At 38.2% G+C, this 21,749-nt stretch overlaps 2 protein-coding genes across 2 annotated transcripts in view; both read left to right on the top strand.

Annotated features, from left to right (window-relative positions):
* The first annotated feature begins 2,431 nt into the window (after nucleotides 1-2,431).
* Nucleotides 2,432-7,250, top strand: si:dkey-187a12.4. Its single transcript, XM_044372875.1, has 4 exons — nucleotides 2,432-2,868; nucleotides 3,977-4,200; nucleotides 4,717-4,876; nucleotides 6,366-7,250. The coding sequence occupies exons 1-4, from the start codon at nucleotides 2,592-2,594 to the stop codon at nucleotides 6,551-6,553; spliced, it is 849 nt and encodes a 282-aa protein (XP_044228810.1). The 5' UTR covers nucleotides 2,432-2,591; the 3' UTR covers nucleotides 6,554-7,250.
* A 2,450-nt stretch (nucleotides 7,251-9,700) lies between these two features.
* rin2a (Ras and Rab interactor 2a) overlaps nucleotides 9,701-21,749 on the top strand; it is a 56,612-nt gene continuing 44,563 nt past the window's right edge. The window contains exon 1 of the mRNA XM_044372903.1: nucleotides 9,701-9,925. The gene's annotated coding sequence lies outside the window, so the exon portion shown is untranslated. The remainder of the gene's footprint in view (nucleotides 9,926-21,749) is intronic.

The following is a 21,749-nucleotide window of genomic DNA, read 5'->3' on the forward strand; positions in this document are numbered from 1 at the left end:
AAGATGGGCAAATCTGTGCATCACTCACACTGCTAACAGGACGCAACGCAGAAGAGGCCAGAAAGAAACATCTCTAGACTCTGAGGGAACCTCATGAGTAAAGAAGATTTTTCACTGAGAGTTTGAGTTATTGGCCCAACTTGAGCATTGCCTTGTATTTTGACTACAGTAAGTGCTACTTGTTGGGGCGGTTGCACATGACAAATGCTACAGATTGCAAATGAAGAGAGGTACTATCGGAATCACATTCAGATCACCTCAAACAGAGACACTGATGATTCTGGTTTTCATAAGTGCTTCTCTTTGGGGTTGTCTTGGTTGTGAGTTCTTCAACAGACATATCATCAGATAAATGCAGAGAGTCATTTCACATCAGTTTTACATGACATGGGAAATGTATGAATCGGTCGCTAACATTACCTGAACAGAAGCACTGACTTGGGTCCTGAATGCAGTAAGTGCTACTTGTTGGGGTAGTTTTTCTGACCTCTGATTTCCCAGGCTCCTTTCAAGCTATTTTTCCAAACACCCATTCTAAATCAGTTGTTACATGAATGCTGTTTTGGCACTGGATGAGTTTTTGGCTTTACCCTGACATGAGCACTGAATGTTCAATTCAGTAAGTGCTACTTGTTGGGGCAGTTTTCATTGACATAAGTAACTGTACATACGAGGAGACATTTCTTCCGGAAATCACTCTCAGATCACCTCAAATACAGCCACTGATGATTCTTGCATTCATAAGTGCTAGTTTTTGGGGTTGTCTTGGTTGGGACAGATTCCTTCATACATATATCTCTACAAAGCGGATGGAAGAAGAAGAAACTTAAGCAACTGTCTGACTTCAACATTAAGAAAGTGCTATATAGTTGGGGTGTATTTCTCATGACATTGATGGCAATTCAAGTTTTTGTCATGTCTGTCTAGACTGTCATCATTATTACCCTTACACAAACACTAACTTTGGTTCTCAATGCAGTAAGTGCTTGTTGTTGGGGTAGTTGTATTGACCACTGCATCTTCAGATGTGTGATCTGTGTGTGAATTGAAAACCTCAGTAAGAGATACACCTCAACTTTAGCCACATTCTTTGAACAAAACAAAGGAAAGTGCTTTGAAGTTGGGGTGTGATTCTATACTGTGTCACTACCTAGACTTGATCCAGATTCACAATTTGTATACACATGCCCCCCATGTCAGAATGAGTTTTTGGATCTTTTTTCCCCTTTGTTGAAGTAGCCATTCAGTGCTAACTCTACTTCTCTGTATTGATTGCAGTTCTTTTGATGTAGTGTCAACTAGGTCCTCCAGGTGGCAATGTGTTGCATCAATGCAAACTCACTGCAATCTAATTGACCACTCAACATCTGCTAACGGCCTGCATGAATTTGAGATGACGGTTGTCTATTCACGTACAAAGAATGTGATTGTTTCCCGACCATTGTCAATTGAAACTTGATGAAAATGAAGGCGGGGTTGGGTTGAACGGTAGCACTGTGTATTTAAGATGGGCAAATCTGTGCACGCAACACAGAAGAGGCCAGAAAGAAACATCTCTATACTTGAGCATTTCCTTGCATTTTGACTACAGTAAGTGGTACATGCACCTTTAATTTGTGGTCCAGTATGTACAAATGCTAACTGTAATTCTACATTGAGGTAGAAGACCTCTGTGTATCAGTTAAACTAAGATGAAGATGATAAATTAAGATATGTTATTTATCTTACAATGGTTTTTGATTTGAAATTTTACATTCAGTTTCTTTTATAAGACAGTGTTTTTACTTTCACTTGACCCTTATCCTCATTCAGAGGATATTTTCATGTACAGTGTTTGGTCCAACATGATTACACACTTCCTTGAGTAGATTGGGTACTTATTTATAAATTTATATTACATTTTAATTTAATTATCTTTTAATCCATATGATTACATGTATACATATTAAACAGTACGAGCTTGGGATGTATGAACACAGTAACTTCTTCAAAAAGCAGCCTTAAATGTTTTGTGATTCCTTACAGTAATGTGCACTACACCATTATTAAGTTAAAAACAACTATAAAACAACAATACTTTTTTTATTAATATATTTTCACAGTCATTATTATTACTAATGTGAAGCACATAGTTTTGAATTTAAATGTTATCATTATAAATAAGGGTTTAACCATCTGAGACCTACTTTTACTGTATTATTTTGAATAATGAAAATATGAAATGTAGGTGTGTTAAAAAAAACCCCACTACTTTTTACAGCAATATTTTTGATAATAAAAATATAGTAACACATGTGTGTTAATTTTGGTGATGTTTAACAAATCTGTCAGAATTTAAATGTATACACTCAAAAAATCTGGCCTCGGCAGTGTGGCGCTTGCATTTTGGGAAATGTAGTTCCCAATCATCCCCCAATGTTCTTTCAACATTTCAATGACGTTTGTGCAACGTGATAGCATGCGCTGGAAAATTCTGTTTTCAACAACTTCCGCTACTTCCTTTTAACTAAGAAGGCACAGGAACGTTATCAAAAGGTTTAGAAAGGTTTTCGGGAACGTTTAATCGGTCCACAGTTTTAGTGAAAAGTTAAATGGATCACGATAATGGGGAGAATCTCGACTGGTCAATGCAACGACGAGTGGATGGTTTGGTGAACAAACATATGGCAGACATTGCTCTGGAAACACTCCAGCATAGACTGTCTGCTGTGTCCGATGAGATGCACAGTCTGGTTGAACATGTCTCCAGGCGCTCAGGGGAGGAGTTTAAAGATGAGCCGAGGCGAGGAGACGTCAGTTTCGGTGTGGAGCCGCTTTCCGACTGTAGCACCGAAGCCGCTGACAAGTTTATCTCAGCTTCATCCACAGGTAAACAGTTATTAGCGAAACTTCAAATAGCTTGATAATTTGAATGGTCTGCCAGGAAATATGGCAAGAATGTCAACGCTACCTTAACTTTAGGTAACTTGAATTAACCTAATGTGATATCACAAAATGCTGTGAACGTTCGTGTTTTTAATAATTTCACGCAATGGTGTCATTATCATATCTATAAGTTACTTAATTCTTTGCACATTTTCTGTGTGTTTGCGTCTTGAACTCTGTCCTGAAGAATAGTAATTCACACTCTTTTCACTAGTCAGTGTAGCCTACCTATTTTATTTTTTATATTTATGTTTATTTGTAGCAGGCAATATGTACAAAAAAGCATGAAAATACATATTTACCAAAGCATTTAAAAGCACACACTAAAACAATTAAATTCATGTTAAAATCTGAGTTAAAATTTAATTTAATATATTATCATTGATTTAGACTAAAAATTGTGATATCTCCATAAAAATGTACCTAAATTGATGTGGCCCCATGTGTTTTTAATCACATTAGGTGATTGGAAGATGGCACTCTTAATTTAATACTATTGCCAAGATTACTATGTTTTTTATGATTATTGTGACTGGGGGTGTCAGTGTATTTATACATACATTCTTTAACATTTTAATTAAGTTAGTGTGTTTCTGATATAGTGTCAGCATCTGTGGGAGAAGAGTCATTTCTCAAAGCAATAAAATTATGTTAAGAATGATTTGATAGTATTTAGGACACCTGAAAATCAGGTGGAGGAATAAAGAAAGCCATCATTATATCATTTTAAAATGCTTATTTGCCAACATACTGTTCACTATTGTAACCTTAAAGCAACAAGCACAAACATTATTCTGTCATGATGCCCCAGCATCAAGATTTACACAAATATAAATTATTTTATCATAGCGGGCCTTTCAGACACGACAAGTTTTTTGTGTTGTTTTGGATTTATATATTAGACTTATGATCATGTTATGTATGTAGCACGTAAATAACACATGCCAGTCTCCTTTGGTTATCCATGGCACCATCTGCACTTTGTAAACTCAAACTTAACTTGAAACACAATCCTGTCACACTCCACCTCTTTCTACCTCTTCCTGTCCAGAGCCTGTTGCACAGCGGAAGATCATCTCCCTATTGGTGGAAATCAAAGAGGAGCAACAAAGGCAGTGGGAAGTGCTGAGGGATCTTCAGGCCCGACTACAGAGTCAGGCTGGCTATGAGGAGGAGGATGTGGAGGCTCTGGAAATGGATCTCCCCCTGAATACTCTCGAGCAGCTGGATGAGATGGAGAGACAGCTGGAGGACCCAGGAATACAAAAGAGAATGGTAACGTGAATGTTGCATTTTTTTCTGTGAAGGACCTCAGTACTAATCATGTGATTGCTCCAAGAATGTTATTAGAAGCAGAGCACTGAAATGCTATTCAGGGTCAAGGCCTGTTATTGACCCTACTCCGACATAAAAAGCATCCACAATGCATGATATTTTGGTGGCATGAACTATGTTTATTTTTTTTCACTAATTTGAAACTGGCACAAGTGTATTCCAGAAAATAATGCATAAATAGTGTTTGGGTTTGGGGTGCAGAGGTTTTCAAAGGGAAGCTGATTCTTATGGTTTTCATCATGGAAACTGTAGAAATTCCTGTAATACACTGGTTTTTCTAGTATTTTACCTACATTTTACATGTATTAATATAAGGAAAGTAATAATTGAGGCTGCTAATGAATACATTTATTAATAGAATAACATTTACTTTGTGAATGTAAGCACTGCAGATAGTTATAAACACATAGCTTGGCTTACTGTGAAACTGGTGTTGACACCTGGTCCAAATTCTAGGTGTCTTACCTGTCACGGATGGGAGGGGCTACAGTCGATGATGCAGTGAGACGGCTTATGCAAGCTGTGCTTTCATTCGCTGTTGGTTCTGAGCTCAATTGGGTGGGCCGCGGACAGAAGAGGAGCTTCAGGAACACTCGCCTCCAAGGGGTCCTCTTCCGTAAGTACAAAAAAACCCCCAAATATAAGATCAATTTTATTGATCTCACACAGGGGGAATGAAATGTCACAGCTTCAAAAGGAAGCTCAAGAATTGATGGATGATATAGATCTACAACCTTAAAGGATATATCTAGGGATATTATTTATGGTTCTTATTGTCAACAAATCTACTGAAAAGACTAAAACCAACAATGATCATTGAACATGAATTGATCCTGCTAAGTCTTCTGTGTGTATCCAAATCCTGATACTGATCTTATTCCTCTGTGCCATAGAGCTCCATTGTTGTTAGAAACTATTAAAAACACATCATTGAGCCACACTGGTGCACTAAGTGACATATGCCTTTATTACCATGAGCACACACTGTTGTTTATTTTCACTCAGACCCACACACACCGTCCTACTGCCAGAAATACTTACTAGAGTAAAAAATGTGGATTAATCCACTGCTGAAAATAGTCCCCAGCAAATGCTCCATTGCCTCCTGTTTAAGTAATGTTTGCTAAAAACCACATTGGCCAGCTGTTCTAGGAAATTGTTGAGCCATTTTATAAAAAGAAAGTTGATGTTAGGTGAGCTGTTCAAAAAGATATGTCTTCAGTAGGAACTAGTGGGCTTAGGGCTGAGAGCCACAGGCAGGGCAGGGAAGTCAGAAAGTATTGAGAGATGGATTAGAACATTGTTGGCTTTAGTCTTTTTCTGAAATTTGTTGACAGTAAGAAAATACAATATGCACATACTTATCCTTAAAAAACAGAATACTACATACAGTACTTTACATCTATTTACTGTATAGATGTACTATATACACCATGCATAAATAGTGTATATAGACACAAATGACAATTGCACTTGAAGGAATGGTGTCTGGTTGTGGCATTTCTTGTGTCTCCAGTTAGCAGTGTAAGCAGGATGTGGGGTTCAGACTCCACTACCAAAAGCATTTCATGTCATAGTTTATAAAATTGATATTTCTAAATTGTCATACTGCATAATTTTCCACCAATTTAAATCATATAAGTTTTGTGTTTAATGAAAGTTAGAATACTTTAATCACAGCTTGGTGCTGCAAGCTTTGCTGTGTGTCTCATAAATGCTGCAGTAGGTTTTGCTTTTCAAATGTTTCAAAATTGTTAGTACTCAATGGGGGTTAAAGTCTGGCATCTGATAACACTACATCTGACTGTGGCTGAGTTGATCCTGTGCAAGTTACCGACAGAGTGGGTAAAATCATCCCCACACCTGAATATACAATATGCACAACCAAGTTTGATTGTGGGTTTTATGCACTGTTGCATGAACTTTTTGTGTAGCTGTTTGATTCATGTGTAAATGGGACTGTCTCACAGTTGTTTTCAAAATCTGTATCTGATAGAAAAGATATAGAAAGAAATAAAAGGTTCTGGCTTGTTTGGAATGGTAAATAAATAACCCTGAGCTGTACAGAAGGATGATCTCCATCTTCTCTAATGCGCAACTCCTAGGTGCTCTGAAACGAACACCAGTGGGTAAAGAGGCCACACATCATCAGTATGCTGACGTGGTGAAGAAATGGCTGCGGTTTGCCCCGTTCAGACAAGGAGGGACTGGCCGTCGCTGCTGCAAACCTTCCACAGAGTTTCCAGATTCTGAAGATACTGACCAAAGTTTTAACCAAAGCTGCACACACTGATATTTATCTCACTTAATTGGTTATCCCAAGATAAATAAACTTAAGGGGTTCTGTGCTTGGACCAGATGTCCTCATGTAAAAACTTTTTTTTTTTTTATTTTTTTTTTTTACATATACCTGCACATTGCACATTTATTATTTTTCTTCCTCCAAAGTGCTAAGAGTGCAAATATGTCCCTTTTTTTTAAAGGAGCTGAATAAGGAGACATTTTCTCAGTTTCAGTGAGCTGTGTTAGGGAACGAAAACTTGGCAACAGTGTGCCTTTTATGAACTTCACTTGAAAAATGGACACATTTGACAAGAATACAATAATTCTTTTTAAAATATCGGTAAGTGCATATCATTCTCATTTGTTTAAAAATGGACATATAGTGAGCCAGAGTGAAACCATCCACTGTATGAATTTGTGTTAAAGCATTGTTTTACATTTTGTACACCAACAACGTTATTCCCTATTTCATTGCCTAATGCAGCTTTGTAACTACTGAGGGTTACGTATACAGCATGTGAGAATTTGTACAGTGGATGTTCACAGTTTATACTGTAGGGGGCAACAAATTCAACATTATTGGTTTATTGAGTCATGTTTCTCAAAGTGGTTTAAAGTTTCTGTCATCCCTGTCTTCTCATGTCTCAAAATGTTGTAACATCAAACTGTATTTGCAGTTTTTCAGTAAATTAAATACTATATTGCCTGGAAAAAAGCATCTCCATGACTTTTTCCACATGTTATTTTGTAGCTGGAACCACAAAAATTGCAAAACTACCAACTACCAGACCAAGTGAGACACAGGTGACATATGCTCCAAGTCATGCTTGTGTAATACTTTATTTAGCTTCACAAACATTCTGATTCTTTTACATTTTATTTTAAGTTTGATTAGAATGCTTTTTGCAAATAGTCAAGGAATATAATAAATTGTGTTTAATAGCCTTGCAACACAAGAAACTGTTGAAATGGACACATGCCAGGAATACATTCACTTCAGTTCTTAAAGGCTTCATGTCGTAAGAAATTAAATGTAAGTTGGTTTTACACCAGTATTTCTTTTTCTGGAGAAGTGCAATTCCTGCAAAATATGTTTTGTTCCTCTTTCCACTGCTGATGATTAGTTTTGCAAATACAATAAAATTGAAGTGCATCACAAAACATACATATAGTGTGTGAAAATATGAAGCGGCAACCTCTGAGACTGAAAAATGAAGCCAATGCAAAAGTGCCAAAAGCTGCAGTTCTTGAATGGCCGCTTGAGGCTGGCTCCAAAAGTGAGTCAATCCCCATATTAAAATGCCCAACTTCACAACAGAAATAAACATGTTCACAGCCTGGTACTAGCTTTAGGGTCAGCTCTGCCTTCTCGTCCAAATACAGTCACTTCCGGCTCAAAATCCAAGATGGCAATGGTCAAAATGCAAACTCGACTTCAAAATAGGAGTCCACGACGTGACAGTGGCTAACGTCCATTATTTTTTACAGTCTGTGGAGAATATACGTTGAGACAACCTGCACTGCATGAAAAAAATGAAAATATAGATAAAATAGTGCCATGTAGGCTACAGCATGATCAAATCCTTGCAATAAGCTAAATTCCTTCAGGATGCATTCATCATATATGACCTCTAAAGTGCAGTTAATTAATTGTAAAGGTTAAAATTTGAATATGGATGTCATTAATATTTAGCTGTCCCATCACCAATTAAGTTACCAGTTAAAAAACAGGATTTTCCCTTTTAATACTGAAAAATCACAGAAATTTACAAGTTTAGATTTGTTATTTTGTCATAATTAGAGTCTTAAAGGGCATTTTGTCCAAGTGTAACTACCCGTCTTGATGACTTAGAATTATTTTCCAAGCTACATGTCAGCATGTGGTTATTGCTTTGAACTGGATGTAAACCCACAGGCCTAAACCCACGAGAGGGACCTATAACATGTTCCCAGCCTGGACACGTGATATGAAAGTTAATGCAGAGTTTGTTTTTGTTCCTTTGCAGCACTTTGGGGGGAAGGAGGCAGCGACATCAAGCTACCCAGTTGGGCAGAAAAACTCCGGAAGTAGTGCGGTTTTTCCTTCAATATAAAAGCAATGATTTTTTTTTTTTTTTATCTTAAAAATATCAATATAAAAATATATATTTTTTACAGTCTATGATATAAATAGAAGGCTGTGTCACAGATCTGGGATCATCTTGTGCCATTCGGACACAAGGCCAGCATAAATTTGGCATTGCAGAGGTGACACATATTAGACCTACTATAAAATGTGGAAAACCTTTGGAAAATTTTATAAATGACAGAAAATAAATGCTGTACAGGTGACAAAGGCTATGATTTCCCCTTTCCTCAGACCACATTATTGCCTTATCTATTTAGAAAATGCCTTTACTGTGCTCACGTCACTGTCTATTCACAAAACACGTACTGCCTCAGACAACTCTTATTCTGTAGGCCATTATTTTTTGTGCTGTTAAATACAGTATAATGAAATAATAATAACTTTTCTGTGAAGTTGTCTCATTGTAGTTTGTGGTCACTTCAGTTCAAAGGCTATATGTTAACTGAGCTGACTAAGTTGAACTGGGTATTCAAACTTTTTCATGTCAAGGACCCCTAAACTGACACAAATTAGACCACGGACCCCCATTTGATAAGATTTTGTCCCAGGGTCCCCCACCTGATAAGATTTTTGCTTTTAGATGTCTTATTACAGAAAGTGTTGGAAACTCATGACCAAACTAGTCATACATTCTGTCATTGTGTTACATATAGACGAATTATAGTGCAAATAAATGATTTCCCTTTTTGCTGGGGACTCCCTGAAACCCCTCAAGGACCCCTGAGGTTCCCTGGACCCCACTTTGATAACCACTGCTTTGGAATACCATGAAAGAAGAAGAAATCTGATTTGCCAGAAGAAGTTATCATCTAAAACAAATCTAATCTGTATAAACCATTTAGCCCACAGGGTAGAATAGTATTATGGTATTCAGAGAACTTTTTGGAAACGGTACAATTCAGAATCTGAAATTATATTACGAAGTATTTACATGCAGTAGGCGCATACATATTTTATTTTGAAAAGCATGAATGGAAGTGTATTGCTCTTGTGATGAGTTTTACACAAAGGGAGCAGTGAAGCCAGCTATTTACTCCACAGAGAGTTTAGGACCATGGAGGGAACCGGCACAGGATTGACTATGTCCACTTGCTTTCCTCCCCTGAAACTATGAGAAACTTGTTAATTATTACAGTTCATAACAACAATTATCAAGCAGTCTCGACATGGAGCTATGATGGTATTTACGTATTCAGCAAATCGTGCTGTGGAGTTTTCTTCTGCCAAACTGGAATAACACACACTCCGTAATAGGTAAGTACCGTTAAAGTTAGCAGTCCTTTGTGTTGACATACCGCTCCGACAATACCCTGTTTTTCTTTTCTGTTGTCAACTTCCAAACTCAAATGTAGCTCTGTCTATGGAGGAAAGCGAAACTCCCTGACATAGGATCATTATTTATTGTGGTTCCGTCAATAATAATGCAGCATTATGTATGAGGAATCCTGCGGGACGTGTTGTACAAGTTATCAACACCTGTTGCTCGACGTCAGTGTCTGAAGAGTCCAGATGAAAGCGAACGCACCAATTAGTCACATAAAGTTTCACATTTTAAAAAGTATTGTTGTTTTGCAAGCCCACATAGAGTATAAACTGCTATTAAAGTTTTTTTTTTGCCGGTCTCCAGGAACAAACCTTCAGTTCAGCATGTAAATAATCCAACACAAACCACATACGTTGAAAAATGCAAATGTTTTAATTCAATCAAGCAGCCTAAGACCATCGATGGGACGTTTACTGTGGTTTAAAGCATTTTAATACACTCTCTCGATATCTTTCAGCCCATTCCTGTACCATATATTCCCATTAATTAATTGAGTTTGGTGTATAGTTTAGATATGTTTTATAACGCTTTGCGTGGTTGACAGTTTCTATCTACACGTATCATTTCTAATTTGATAAAGTACACAACTTTTCAAACAGAGCTCATGTTGCGTTTTCACTGAGTGATGTGATTCAGGTAGACGTCCTGTTATAGATCCAGTACTATCAGGCTAATGACCCAGATTAATGAGAATGAACTAGAGTTAACACATTCCTTTGCATTCTTGTTGGAGATGCAGGAATTAGTTACAATAACCAACTAATAAGCTCTGAATCATCATGTTAAGAAAACAAATTGAGCTTGTCCCCAAAAGTCTCATAGCCTGAAGCATTTGTTGATATGTGAGCAGTGCCATATTTCAGCTCAGCATAGAAATCCACTTGTCTACACTGGTGTTGTGTTGCTGGTGACTCAAGACTCAGCTTTCTTTTGCCCCTGAATGTTTCCAGCTCACAGATTGGTGTGTCATCTATTGTTTGCAAGGTAATTAGACTGCTGTTTAAGTTGCTGCTAGGCATTTGCCAGAGTTCTCAGACTGTAACCCTACCTATCCACCAGCCTCTCTCATGGTATCGTCTCCCTTCAGCCCTTTTTTTCTCTGTGAAAAGCATGAAAAAGAGCAAAAGTATTTCCTGGTACTGGCCAAGACCCTGGTTTTTCAATCTCCTCAGAAATCTGCTAATGTGCTTAGTGCTCAGTGTCAGGACCAAAGCATTCTAGTGCTATTGGCTACCTCAAACCTGAGTCACAGGTCAGGAATTCAAGAAGGCTACATTGGCCTGGCAGCCTGGTTTGTTGTGTGGCCACCTCCTTTAGAATGCCAAGCTCACTCTATTTACTCAGGTGGAGTAAATAGCACACGACACAGATCATTGATGATAAATTCACTAGAGAAGTATCTTAATGCAGGGTGACCTGATAGCCAAGTGGTTAGGGTGCATACCACATGGGCACAAATGCCCTTAGCAGCAAGTCCCCAATTTGATTTCCAGCTGGCAGGACCATTCGCTGCATGTTGTTCTTCTACTCTCTTTCCCCACATATCTGTCTCTCCATAACAACAATGGAGATGACAGGTAGTGTCTGGCTTACATTAGTGGTATTGCTAGTGATTGCAGTTCATTCCAAAGAAATTGCTGTGATTAGTGGATTCGCTCAAAATGGTGAAGTAAATCTGTGCTGATAATTTGCGTCGTTAAATTTTGGTGAAGTTTGACCTGCAAATTTCCAGCGTTGACCAATAGCAAGCCGCTATTGACAGTGCTGACCAATTAGCCTAGTTGATGGAGAGTGGGAGAGTCCAAAATGGAGGAAATTATTAGCTGTGTGGCACCTTTCACTTTTATTTACCCAGGTAAAAACTGCCCCACAAAAGAGCAATGTTTTCAGACAGTTATGAGACAGGAGGCAATGGTACAAATGCATCTTTTGAACGAACTGTGAAAAGTTATTGTCTTATAAGCGACTGGGCTAAGCTAACAAGCTAACCAGTTTTCTAACTGACTAGCTACTGACTAAAGTTTAGTCAGTAACTTTAAATTGAATGAAATGGTGTGCAGTAATGAACAAAATGTCAAGGGGAGGTAAACAAAACAGTAGAGAGAAAATACAGAGAAGATGTGGGAGCTATTGTGACTGACTAATGCTAGCCCGGCTGGGCAGCTAGTGAGGTAGCGGTTCACCAACTAGCCCTGCGAGTAGTCACTATGTCAACAAGCTTCTGGCCTCACCTATTTCACATGGATGAGCAAATATGACTTTTTGGCATGATTGCCACTTAACCCCCCTGCACCTTTCAATCTGAAGCTAAGAGCTGGGTAATTACAGGTAATTTGACCCAGGTGAGCATGCAGCCCTGCTCACTGAAAGGGTTTCAGTGGGGAGTCTGACACTGATTGGTGACAGAATGACAGAATGAACACTGTTTACTGTAGTAACTGAATAGTAACTCTGATACCCCATTCAGACCGTCACAGTCAAACCAGCATTGACAGTCTACCTGTATGGGTCAATATGTGTCATCCCACCCTCTTTCACAACCCTCCTCCTCCCACTGCTGGACTCTGCTTGCTTTTGGTGACACAGTTTCTCTATAAGGATGGAAATTAATTGATGTCTAATTGTCATTTTTGACTGTCCAAAAAGAGAGAGAGACAGGGAGGAAGTGTGCCTTTGGGACGAGCAAGAGAGCAAGAAAGAGGAGCAAAACTGAAACTTGACTTTATATTGTAATCATGTAACACAACTCTGTTATTCAATGATAAGGAGCTACACTGTAGAGTCTCTGCTAATGGGTAATATTGCCAAATAGGTGTCTGGTCTAATTTGGATTTGTTGAGATGTCTTCATAGAAAATATTCAATCAATATTCAATTTTACAAAAATGTAAAAAAGCCAAATTAATAAATTAGATTAGATTAACTTTATCGTCCCAGAGGGAAATTGGTTTGTATTATGTGTGTACACAATTTAACATACACACTAGTCCAAGACAAAGTCCACACATGGCATACATCCTTAGTAAATGGTACACACAACTACACAGCACCGTCCTGCACTGCTCATTACTTGGTACTTGATGTGTTTGCATGTGTTTGTATGTTAAGCATTCTGGGGACTTCCCTGAAGTCACTAGTGTGGCAACACTTTGCCTTCCCTGTGAGTTGTGTTAACAACGAATGTGTTGTTGACAGAATTACAGTTTGTAGGTTATGCTACTCACTTTGGTAAAGTTGGAAATATATTGATAGGTTCAAACTTTCTGGATCAATAAGTCATAAGCAAAACATTCTTAAAACACAAACAACACCTCCTTCCTACTTTAGTAAGGTAGACAATGAGCTGCAACCTAATTTTCACTCAAGTGAGCCGTCCTCCGAGCTGGACTAATAACATTGGTCTCCATGTGTGGCTGGCTGTGAGATGAGTGTGCAGAAACCATCTACAAAGTGCAACACACATAAACTTAGCTTCCTCACCATTTTTGCAGATGTCTTATTTTTGTGTTTAACAGTTTGTTCCCAATTGACTGGTGAAATAAGTTACTGTTATTACATTTTAAATAAATTATTTAAATTTGACCATATGGCCTTAGTGTGGTACATCCCCAACCCCCCCAAAACATATGGCAGTTATATCACTTGATTCCATTTGGCCTATCTTTTTAAAGAATGTCAATAAAATCAAGACTGGATAGTATAACAATGGCGTAGTTGTCAGTACTGGGGAAAAAAAAACATTTAAATCAAAAATTGAATTGACTCGTGACCTTAAAATCAAGTCAAATCGAATTGTTGATTTGGAGAATCGTGACACCTCTTATCATTAAGCTTTGCATATTTACTCTTATTCTATCTGCCAAGAAGACTTTTACACTAATGACAAACATAAATGCAACAATAAAATGTGACTCCAATCCACTATTTTTCACATTCAACATTTCTGCATTTCTTTCTGTCCTCACACAGACATCTTTAATGATTGATAATGGTTAGCTAATACCATTGTTTTTGTTTGTTTTTCTTCACTGCAAAATACATATCTTTATAAAAGGAAAAGATTATTTTAAAACACAGCTTCACCTTTATTTCCTAGTACTCATACTTCCCGTTGTGACAAGCTTTACTCAGAAAATGTTAAATGTTAAATGTTGAAGGGAAAAGTAGGAAGAAAATGCAGGTGAGCTGCAAAGTATGTTCCAGAGTTCCTGTAAGTGAGTAAAATTTTCTTTTAAACAGGATCTGGATGGATGAGGTCTTAAGTACACACTTATACACTGACTCATTTTCTTGAATGTTGAGATAGTGGTTTAACTCTTGAGTTGACTGATGCTCGGAGATTTTCTCTCTCTTAAAGAGGACCTATTATGCTCATTTTCAGCTCTAATTTTTTTTATTCTAGGACTCCACTCGAGTAGCTTTGCATGATTAACAGTTCAAAAAGATCCTTATTTATCTTGCTCTTTATGCAGCCCCTCAGTTCAGCCTCTGTCTCTGGTGGGCCGCCAGGCTAACAAGAACCACTGCCAGGCCAATAAAATATTTTTTTCAATGCCAATAATAATGCCAAGTATCCATTCATTTCAAAATCAATATTGCTTGGGGGTCTCTGTGCAAAGCTGTTCCGAAACGTGAGTAAACCTCTGTGTGGTTGCCTGGGAAACTATTGGTAGCGTAGCTCCTTTTGAGTATTGTGTTCGCATAGCGTGTGAGAGGTTACATGAGATAGCGAGTGGCAGAAAAGTGACGGTGAATGCGAGCAGAGCAGAGGAAAAGGTTAGCAGTAAGTTGTCAATCTGGCAGTAAATGTACAGTACAGACTACAGTGTGTCAGTTAATAAATGCTGCAGCTTCTCAAGACCAAGAAAAGTCACGTCTGTTGTTTCCCCAACTGCTGGAAAATGAAGGGGGTTAGCTCCGAAGTTAGCAACAATTGCTTAGCCTTTGTTGCTGCAGCTGGTTGGTTAATCCATCCATCAATTTTGTGCCACTTTTCTAGGTTCAAGTCATGTTAATTGATTAATAATGATATTTGGAGTTATTGTTCTATACAGCTGGATAGTGCTGATAAAAAATGTGATATAAATGTGAATGAATTCATGTAGTTAATAATTGTAGGCCTTATTACCTACTGGTTTTCCATCATTCTTTGATTGGTATGACTGTGAAAAGGGTATTTAATGTTGGTGAACACTTCAGAAACCCTGCCTATCACTGCCTTTATATTAAGACATTGGTTGTGATGCGCGTGCAGCAAGTTGGGTTAGTAACAACAGCAGTTTTTCAGATCAACATTAACTTCTAATATTCTAGCAGCAAATGAACTTAGTGGGGAAAAGGTGATGGAATGAATGTTACAGAAAGTACAGAAAGATGTAATTCATTAGAAAAAAATGAATATGTATAGTAAGAATAACAAGAGGTAGTGTGAACCAATGAGATCAGTTTGTCATCACTTCAGAAAATCAACTACACAAACATCCCACAACATCCCTTTCTCACACTATCAGTAAGAGATTTAAGTGTAGGTCTAAAAGTCTGCATTTCAATTAAAACAGAATATTCCTGACTCAGCCAGCAGCCACATTGCTGCTATCAGGAATTGGCAGTGATGCTACCACAACAAGCCAAGACATCATTAACATGTCATAAAGCTTGGTTCCCTTACATGTAAAAGTTCATACACATACTCATCTACACTCATTGGGGTTTTCAATTTCAACACACACACAGTTTAAATTTCAACACACAGGCAAAAGGTTTCCTGTTAAAAGCTTCCACTAAAAACCTAGAAAGAGTAATGATTGACCCATGAACTTGTTCTTCATCAGCAGTGAAGATCACAGTGAAGCCGTATATGTGGAGGTTAATGGGGTTACATGTGAATAGTATTTTGAGTTTGAGTCTTAATTTAAACCCATTTCCATGAAGGTGGGGTGTCCCACCATGTGTAGTTCAGCACTTTTATTGAGGTGGTGTAGGTTTTGGCTTGGAGTACAGGGTGTGAGTGTGGGTGTAATGCTTTCATAGCTGCCAGAGTCTTCAGCAGTGAGTGTGTGCGTGTTTACAGAGTGTGGCTACAGAGAACTCCCTCTCATGTCAATCAAGATATGTGTGTTTGTGCATGTGTGATTTTTGCTGCTGGTTGGTTTTCCATGGAATAAAACTCTGCCCTGTGCAAAGCGGAGACACGCCCAACCAAAAAGGAAAGGGAATGGAATGCATTTGACACACTTTTAGGGGCTAAACATTGGCATTTTTTGTAGGAGAAGCTAAATGGCTGCCATCATATCCCCCAGTTAAACCACAACCCACAGGAAATCCCGTCAGACAGGAGAGAAGCGCTCAGGAATGGTGGATGCCGACAGGGTCAGGAGGTTCGTTTCCAGAGACATTTTTCAAATCTGCTGTTGCCAATTTGGTTTAGTGCTTCATAACCCAGTAAGGACCTATGATTTACAGACAAGTGGAAGCCATTTTGTGCACCAAAGCACCATGTGCATTCAGAAAAATATGTTAAAACAACCAGATTCACAATACAAGTGATGGCCTTCTGCATACTGCACTAATCTCACTGGTTTGCAGTAAGATCATGTTAATATATTATTCAGACAACATCACATTATATTACATGCATTGAACACAAAAGAATGCTTTTAATTCATTAGTTGTATTAGTAAAATGTGTAGAAATGTTCAATTGACTCATGAACTTCTTTACCCTCTCTCTGTGTAATTGAATCTGGATAAGGGTGACGACAAAGTTCAGTATAAAATGTTTCAGTGAAGGCAGGTGGATTGATGAGAGGGTGATATTTTGACATCTCCTCCCCAGCTGCCTCTCCTCTCTCTGGGGCAGCACCTGGGAATTACTCCCTGCCCCCGGGGTCAAGATCTGGAAGTGGTTTGTGGCCTGCACTGTGTACGTGTGGAAAGGCAATAAAGCAACAGGAGGATTATAGGAAAAACAGATCACACACACTGGACCAAATAGCCATTCATGAATGTGTAAGAGATGTTATGAGAAACCTGAAACCAGAAACCAAAAACCAATTGTAGTCGTAAAATAGTAATCAGAGTTTAAGAAGTGAAGGTGAGTCATTTATGACTTTTGGACTTTTTTGCACCTATAAATCCTAGCATTTTACAATTTTATGCTAGGTTGGGTAGCATGACACAATTGGTTGTGGTTAAGATAATGTCTGTAAACACAAAGCTTCAGTAGCTCACACATTTTAGCCCAGTTGCTTCATGTCTCAACAGACAGGCTCAGACGTGTAGAAGTGGCCTCAAGCTGCACTGAACTGTAAGACACAACTAATATTTAACAATATTTGATTGGGAAATTACAGGATAGGGTTTATTGAAAGATGGGGTTTCATGTAAGGTCACAACTAAGACATACAAATGGTATGTGCTGATGCCGATCAAGGAATTTTAAAATTTGATTGTTATTGGGTACGCATTCGCCATCTCTTGTTTATTTTAGCTCATTGTACTTAAGTTACAGCAGCTGTCAAAAATGTTCCATAACACTCACTCAAAACACTGGACTGGATTCTACTGCCAAACACACACTGTTGCCAATGAGTGAACCACAAAGTGGCACAACCAAATAAATAAGTAGTAGCCAGGAGTTTGAGTAAATGACATCTGCAGGTTAGTGGTCATTGACTGAAGCTAACAGAACCACTTTGAGTAAATAAATAGGGTCACTTTTCATTTTGTTTCAGCAACATTTTTCTGATGGATCACACCTCTAAAGTTATGTCTTTGGTTTAACAACTGCATTTGAACTTAAGTATTTTGTTTATGCTGGAGACGAAGAGAAGCTGGTCACACATTAACCTGGCACAACGCCTCCAGACTGATATCAGGACTTGGTTTCAACAGATACTCTATATTAGAGGACGCAGACTTTGATGAGTCACAAAAAGACTTAATTCATAGATCCATGATGAAAAGCCTCATTGTTGAGCGATGACATGGAAAAGCATGCAGTTTGTGTTTGAAAGAAGTTGACTGAATCATAAGAAGCAGGAAATTAGAAGACCCCAAGTGTTTGTATTGGCACTAGTGCAGTGCCTGTTCAAAATGTGCCTGTTTGGAACAGGTCCATTGTTTATTATTTCTCGAGAACCGCGTATATATGTATCAATTGACACATGTATCAATTAAACTGATAAGGAATTACTAAATTAAATAGTTTAAATCCAGACAGAAACTTCACTGGTGAGAATAAACTGAGGTTGAACCGGAGAAGCTGTTTATGGCCTTCCATTGGTTGATTCTGCTGCCAATCAATTGTGTCCATGCTCCTATTGGCTAGTTTTACTGCCTCTGCCTCTGTTTTTTTCTCCTGTGTGCGCTTGTTCGTCTCTCTCGGGTACTTTAACGGGGTGGGGTTTGTACCTTTGTCCTGCTCAGCTAGTCAGAGCCCAAAAGCCCCATTAACTGTGATGTGATAGTGTTTAAATCAAACAGCCCCCGCTGCACTCAGACACGGACTTGATTGGCATGCTGTTTGCTTGTTTATTCAAAGTTTATTAAATGTGTAGCATGTTCAAACAACTTTGCACTCGACACTGCACTTCCTTGGGTTCAGCATTAGGCTGTATTCAGACCAAATAAGGTGGTGCAAGCTAAAACAAGAGTTGTCTGTATGCTGTGAGACAGCCAGGACGCTACACTTCATGTCATCCTCAGAACCAATCTGTCTATCTCTTTTTTATCCTTCTGTACAAACTGATCTTCATAATATGAATAACAAATTTAGAGTCTGATGTTACTCTAAATGATTCTATACATTTTAATCCTTCTGACATTTAAAATTGAGTCATAGGTTCAGTTGAATTTGAATTTTATGTAACAGCTAATGATTTACACACTGTTACATACAATGCAGTCATTGTGTTTCTTTTTCCTAATGACAGACAATTGACTTAATGAACAAAAATAATACATTTTAGCATTGCGTTTTGACTTTCACATGTTTTACTTCTCATTGACACTTAAAATGTACTGGAGGCCATGCCCATTGTGACCATGCCCACCCCAACTCCTCTGTCCCAAATTTCACCCACTCTCATCTGGTCAACAGAACAAATTCTGCTTTGTAGTCAGCATTATTGTTTCACAGCAAGAAGGTTCTAGGACAGAGCTTGGCAACTTTTCTGTATAGTGTAGTGTCATCACCATGTCTATCTGAGTTTTCTCCAAATTGAGATCAGTCTAAGGACATGCAGGTAAGATGAACTGCTGTACTTGTAATCAGTTATGTTTGAGTTTTATGCTGAGTTTAGATGCATTCAGTAACCATAACTTGTATTATTTAGACATGCTAGTGGTGTGGCCCAGTGTTGGTTGGTCAGTTGGTCCACCAGTTTGGTCCAGACTGAAATATCTCAGAAACTAGATTGCCATGAAATTTGGTACAGACATTCATGTTGCCAAACGTATGAATCCTAATGACTTTAGTGATCCCCTGAATGTTCATGTCGAGCCACCAGCAGCTCAACGTTTTCACATATCCAGTGAAATTTCTCAACATCTACTTAATGGATTGGCACAAAATGTATTCATGGTTCCCAGAGTCCACCACCAGCAGGGAAATATTTGACTTAGTCCACGATTTTGGTTTACCAACTACTTGCAAAAACTGATGACATTCCCATCAATCTGAGTTCTTTGTTTTAAGTGGTAATTAACAGATGTTAACACAATGAACTAAAATGGTGAATGTGGTAAACATTAGGCCTATATATTAAACATTGGCATGTTAGCATTGTCATTGTAATTATGTCAGCTTGACGTCAGCAGCATTTTGCTCAAAGCGCAAGCACCGTTTTGCCTATAATTACAGCCTTACAGAGCAGCTAGCGTGGCAGTAGACTCTTAGTTTTGTTATTTGATGAGGAAGTTTGCACACTTACTTTATGCAGGTTAGTGTTAGCCTGTAACATAATACAGCATTTAGCCTCCTGCTGTTAATGTTCTGTGGGGCAGGTCAGAGCAGCTGTTTTAAGTAGCTGGGAAACTTCATTCAGAAAATGTAGGATGGTTTGCAACACACAAGTGTTGTATAATACTAGTGTATAATTTGTGATGCAGTACATTTTATAGCTTTGATTTGTATGTTGAGTTTCTTTTCAAAATGTGTTTCCAAAGCTCATTGGAAAGTTCTGCATTTGATATTGTTGTGGAAATTGCCTGCAAACACTAAATAATCCCGAAATAAAACACAAAACACTGACAAGTTGAAGATTAAAATATGTTGTATACAAAAATATTGGAGACCATACCTTGATACAGATGTCAGAGGGTAGTGTCTTTTATATAGTTATATATAATAGTTTATAGTTTTCAGCAACACAAATAAATCGTACGTGAAGAAGAAGAAACAAATACACAATGAATAAATGATAATTGTTTCAGTTAGTTTACTTTCACAGTATGATTCACAGTAAAAATGGGTCTGTGCCTTTTGGGTTTAGTACTTTGGTTTTGAATACCCTCTTAACACATAGGACTAACATGCATGTGTATGTGCCTTATCACAGTCTATTGCAAGGATTATCCAGGATCCTGAACACACCACATGTGACAAATACATAGTTTCTATATGACCTTGATTTGATGAGGGAATTTGGCTTGTAGGTTAGAGGATATGACTCACCTCAAATGCCTCTGCCAGGCAACTCTCAGTGTTGTAAACTTAGGCTCTGCGTAGCTGGTGTTTCTCAATACACTGGCATGCAAGTTCCAAGAATATGGCACAGGTTTTACTTTTTGTTTTGAAGAGGCTTGTTTGTGGACGTCACTAATGTCTTTTCTACAGAAAGATGTGACTAAAAACCCTGAAGGCACAAACCACTTGTACCAAAGCAGAACTACTGGAAATCAGAATTACCCAATATTTTTACCCTTAATTTTAAATATTCATTAAGCCATCAGGTTAGCTACATAGTTGAATAAACAAAGAAAACCCGTGGGAAAATCATGGAACACTGCAGTTATTGCACTTGTGAAACTGGTGGTTGTTTGCCATGAAGACGACACAGTGACACACATGATATGATTCATTTTCCATTTCCCCATTTTTTGCTGTGGGAATATTCCAACTGTGGAGACCCATCAGCACCCCCTCTCTTTGTTAAGCATTATTGCTCTGGGTCATAGAGCATATGACTTCTATTCACAGAGTGTACATATAGTATAATCACTGTGAATGTATAGACAGGTGAGAAGCAGAACTTTTCCCCTGTGAAGACATTTTGACACCTTACACCTGTGCTTTAGGAAAAGCTCAGGTACAAATAATTATTGAATTCCATTTAGCTGCTTCAGTTTCGGGGTCGTGGTATTGTGCATGCTGACTCACTGTCACACTGTCAAAATTTACTGGGACACTTGCATAGAACAACCATCAATAATGTTATTAGTAGCTCCTGTGCTTTAACTACAAGTCAAAATGTAGAAAAAATGAAATGAAATGAAAATGAAAATTGGCTATTCTAATGTCCCATATAGTTATCAATAATTGCCTATTTAAAGACACAAGTAAAACCTAAATCCTCTGAATGGCTACATACAGACGAGTGACAAATTAAAGGAAAAACTGGTCCAGGTCTGAATGCTTGACCCCTATAGTAATGCTTGACCCCTACAGTGAGCATCATGCTGGCATGGTTTGGGTCCACTTGTCTCCTTAGAGGGAAGGGTCACTGCAAATCAATACAACGTAGTTCACCTTTATC

The sequence above is a fragment of the Thunnus albacares genome, chromosome 14 (assembly GCF_914725855.1).
Source record: "Thunnus albacares chromosome 14, fThuAlb1.1, whole genome shotgun sequence".
Taxonomy (NCBI): Eukaryota; Metazoa; Chordata; class Actinopteri; order Scombriformes; family Scombridae; genus Thunnus; species Thunnus albacares.

Coding starts and splice junctions, on each gene's coding strand:
- si:dkey-187a12.4 (XM_044372875.1), top strand. CDS start 2,592: ATGGATCACGATAATGGGGAGAATCTCGACTGGTCAATGCAACGACGA. Junction 4,201..4,716: donor CAGGAATACAAAAGAGAATG/GTAACGTGAATG, acceptor TCCAAATTCTAG/GTGTCTTACCTGTCACGGAT. Junction 4,877..6,365: donor CCTCCAAGGGGTCCTCTTCC/GTAAGTACAAAA, acceptor CGCAACTCCTAG/GTGCTCTGAAACGAACACCA.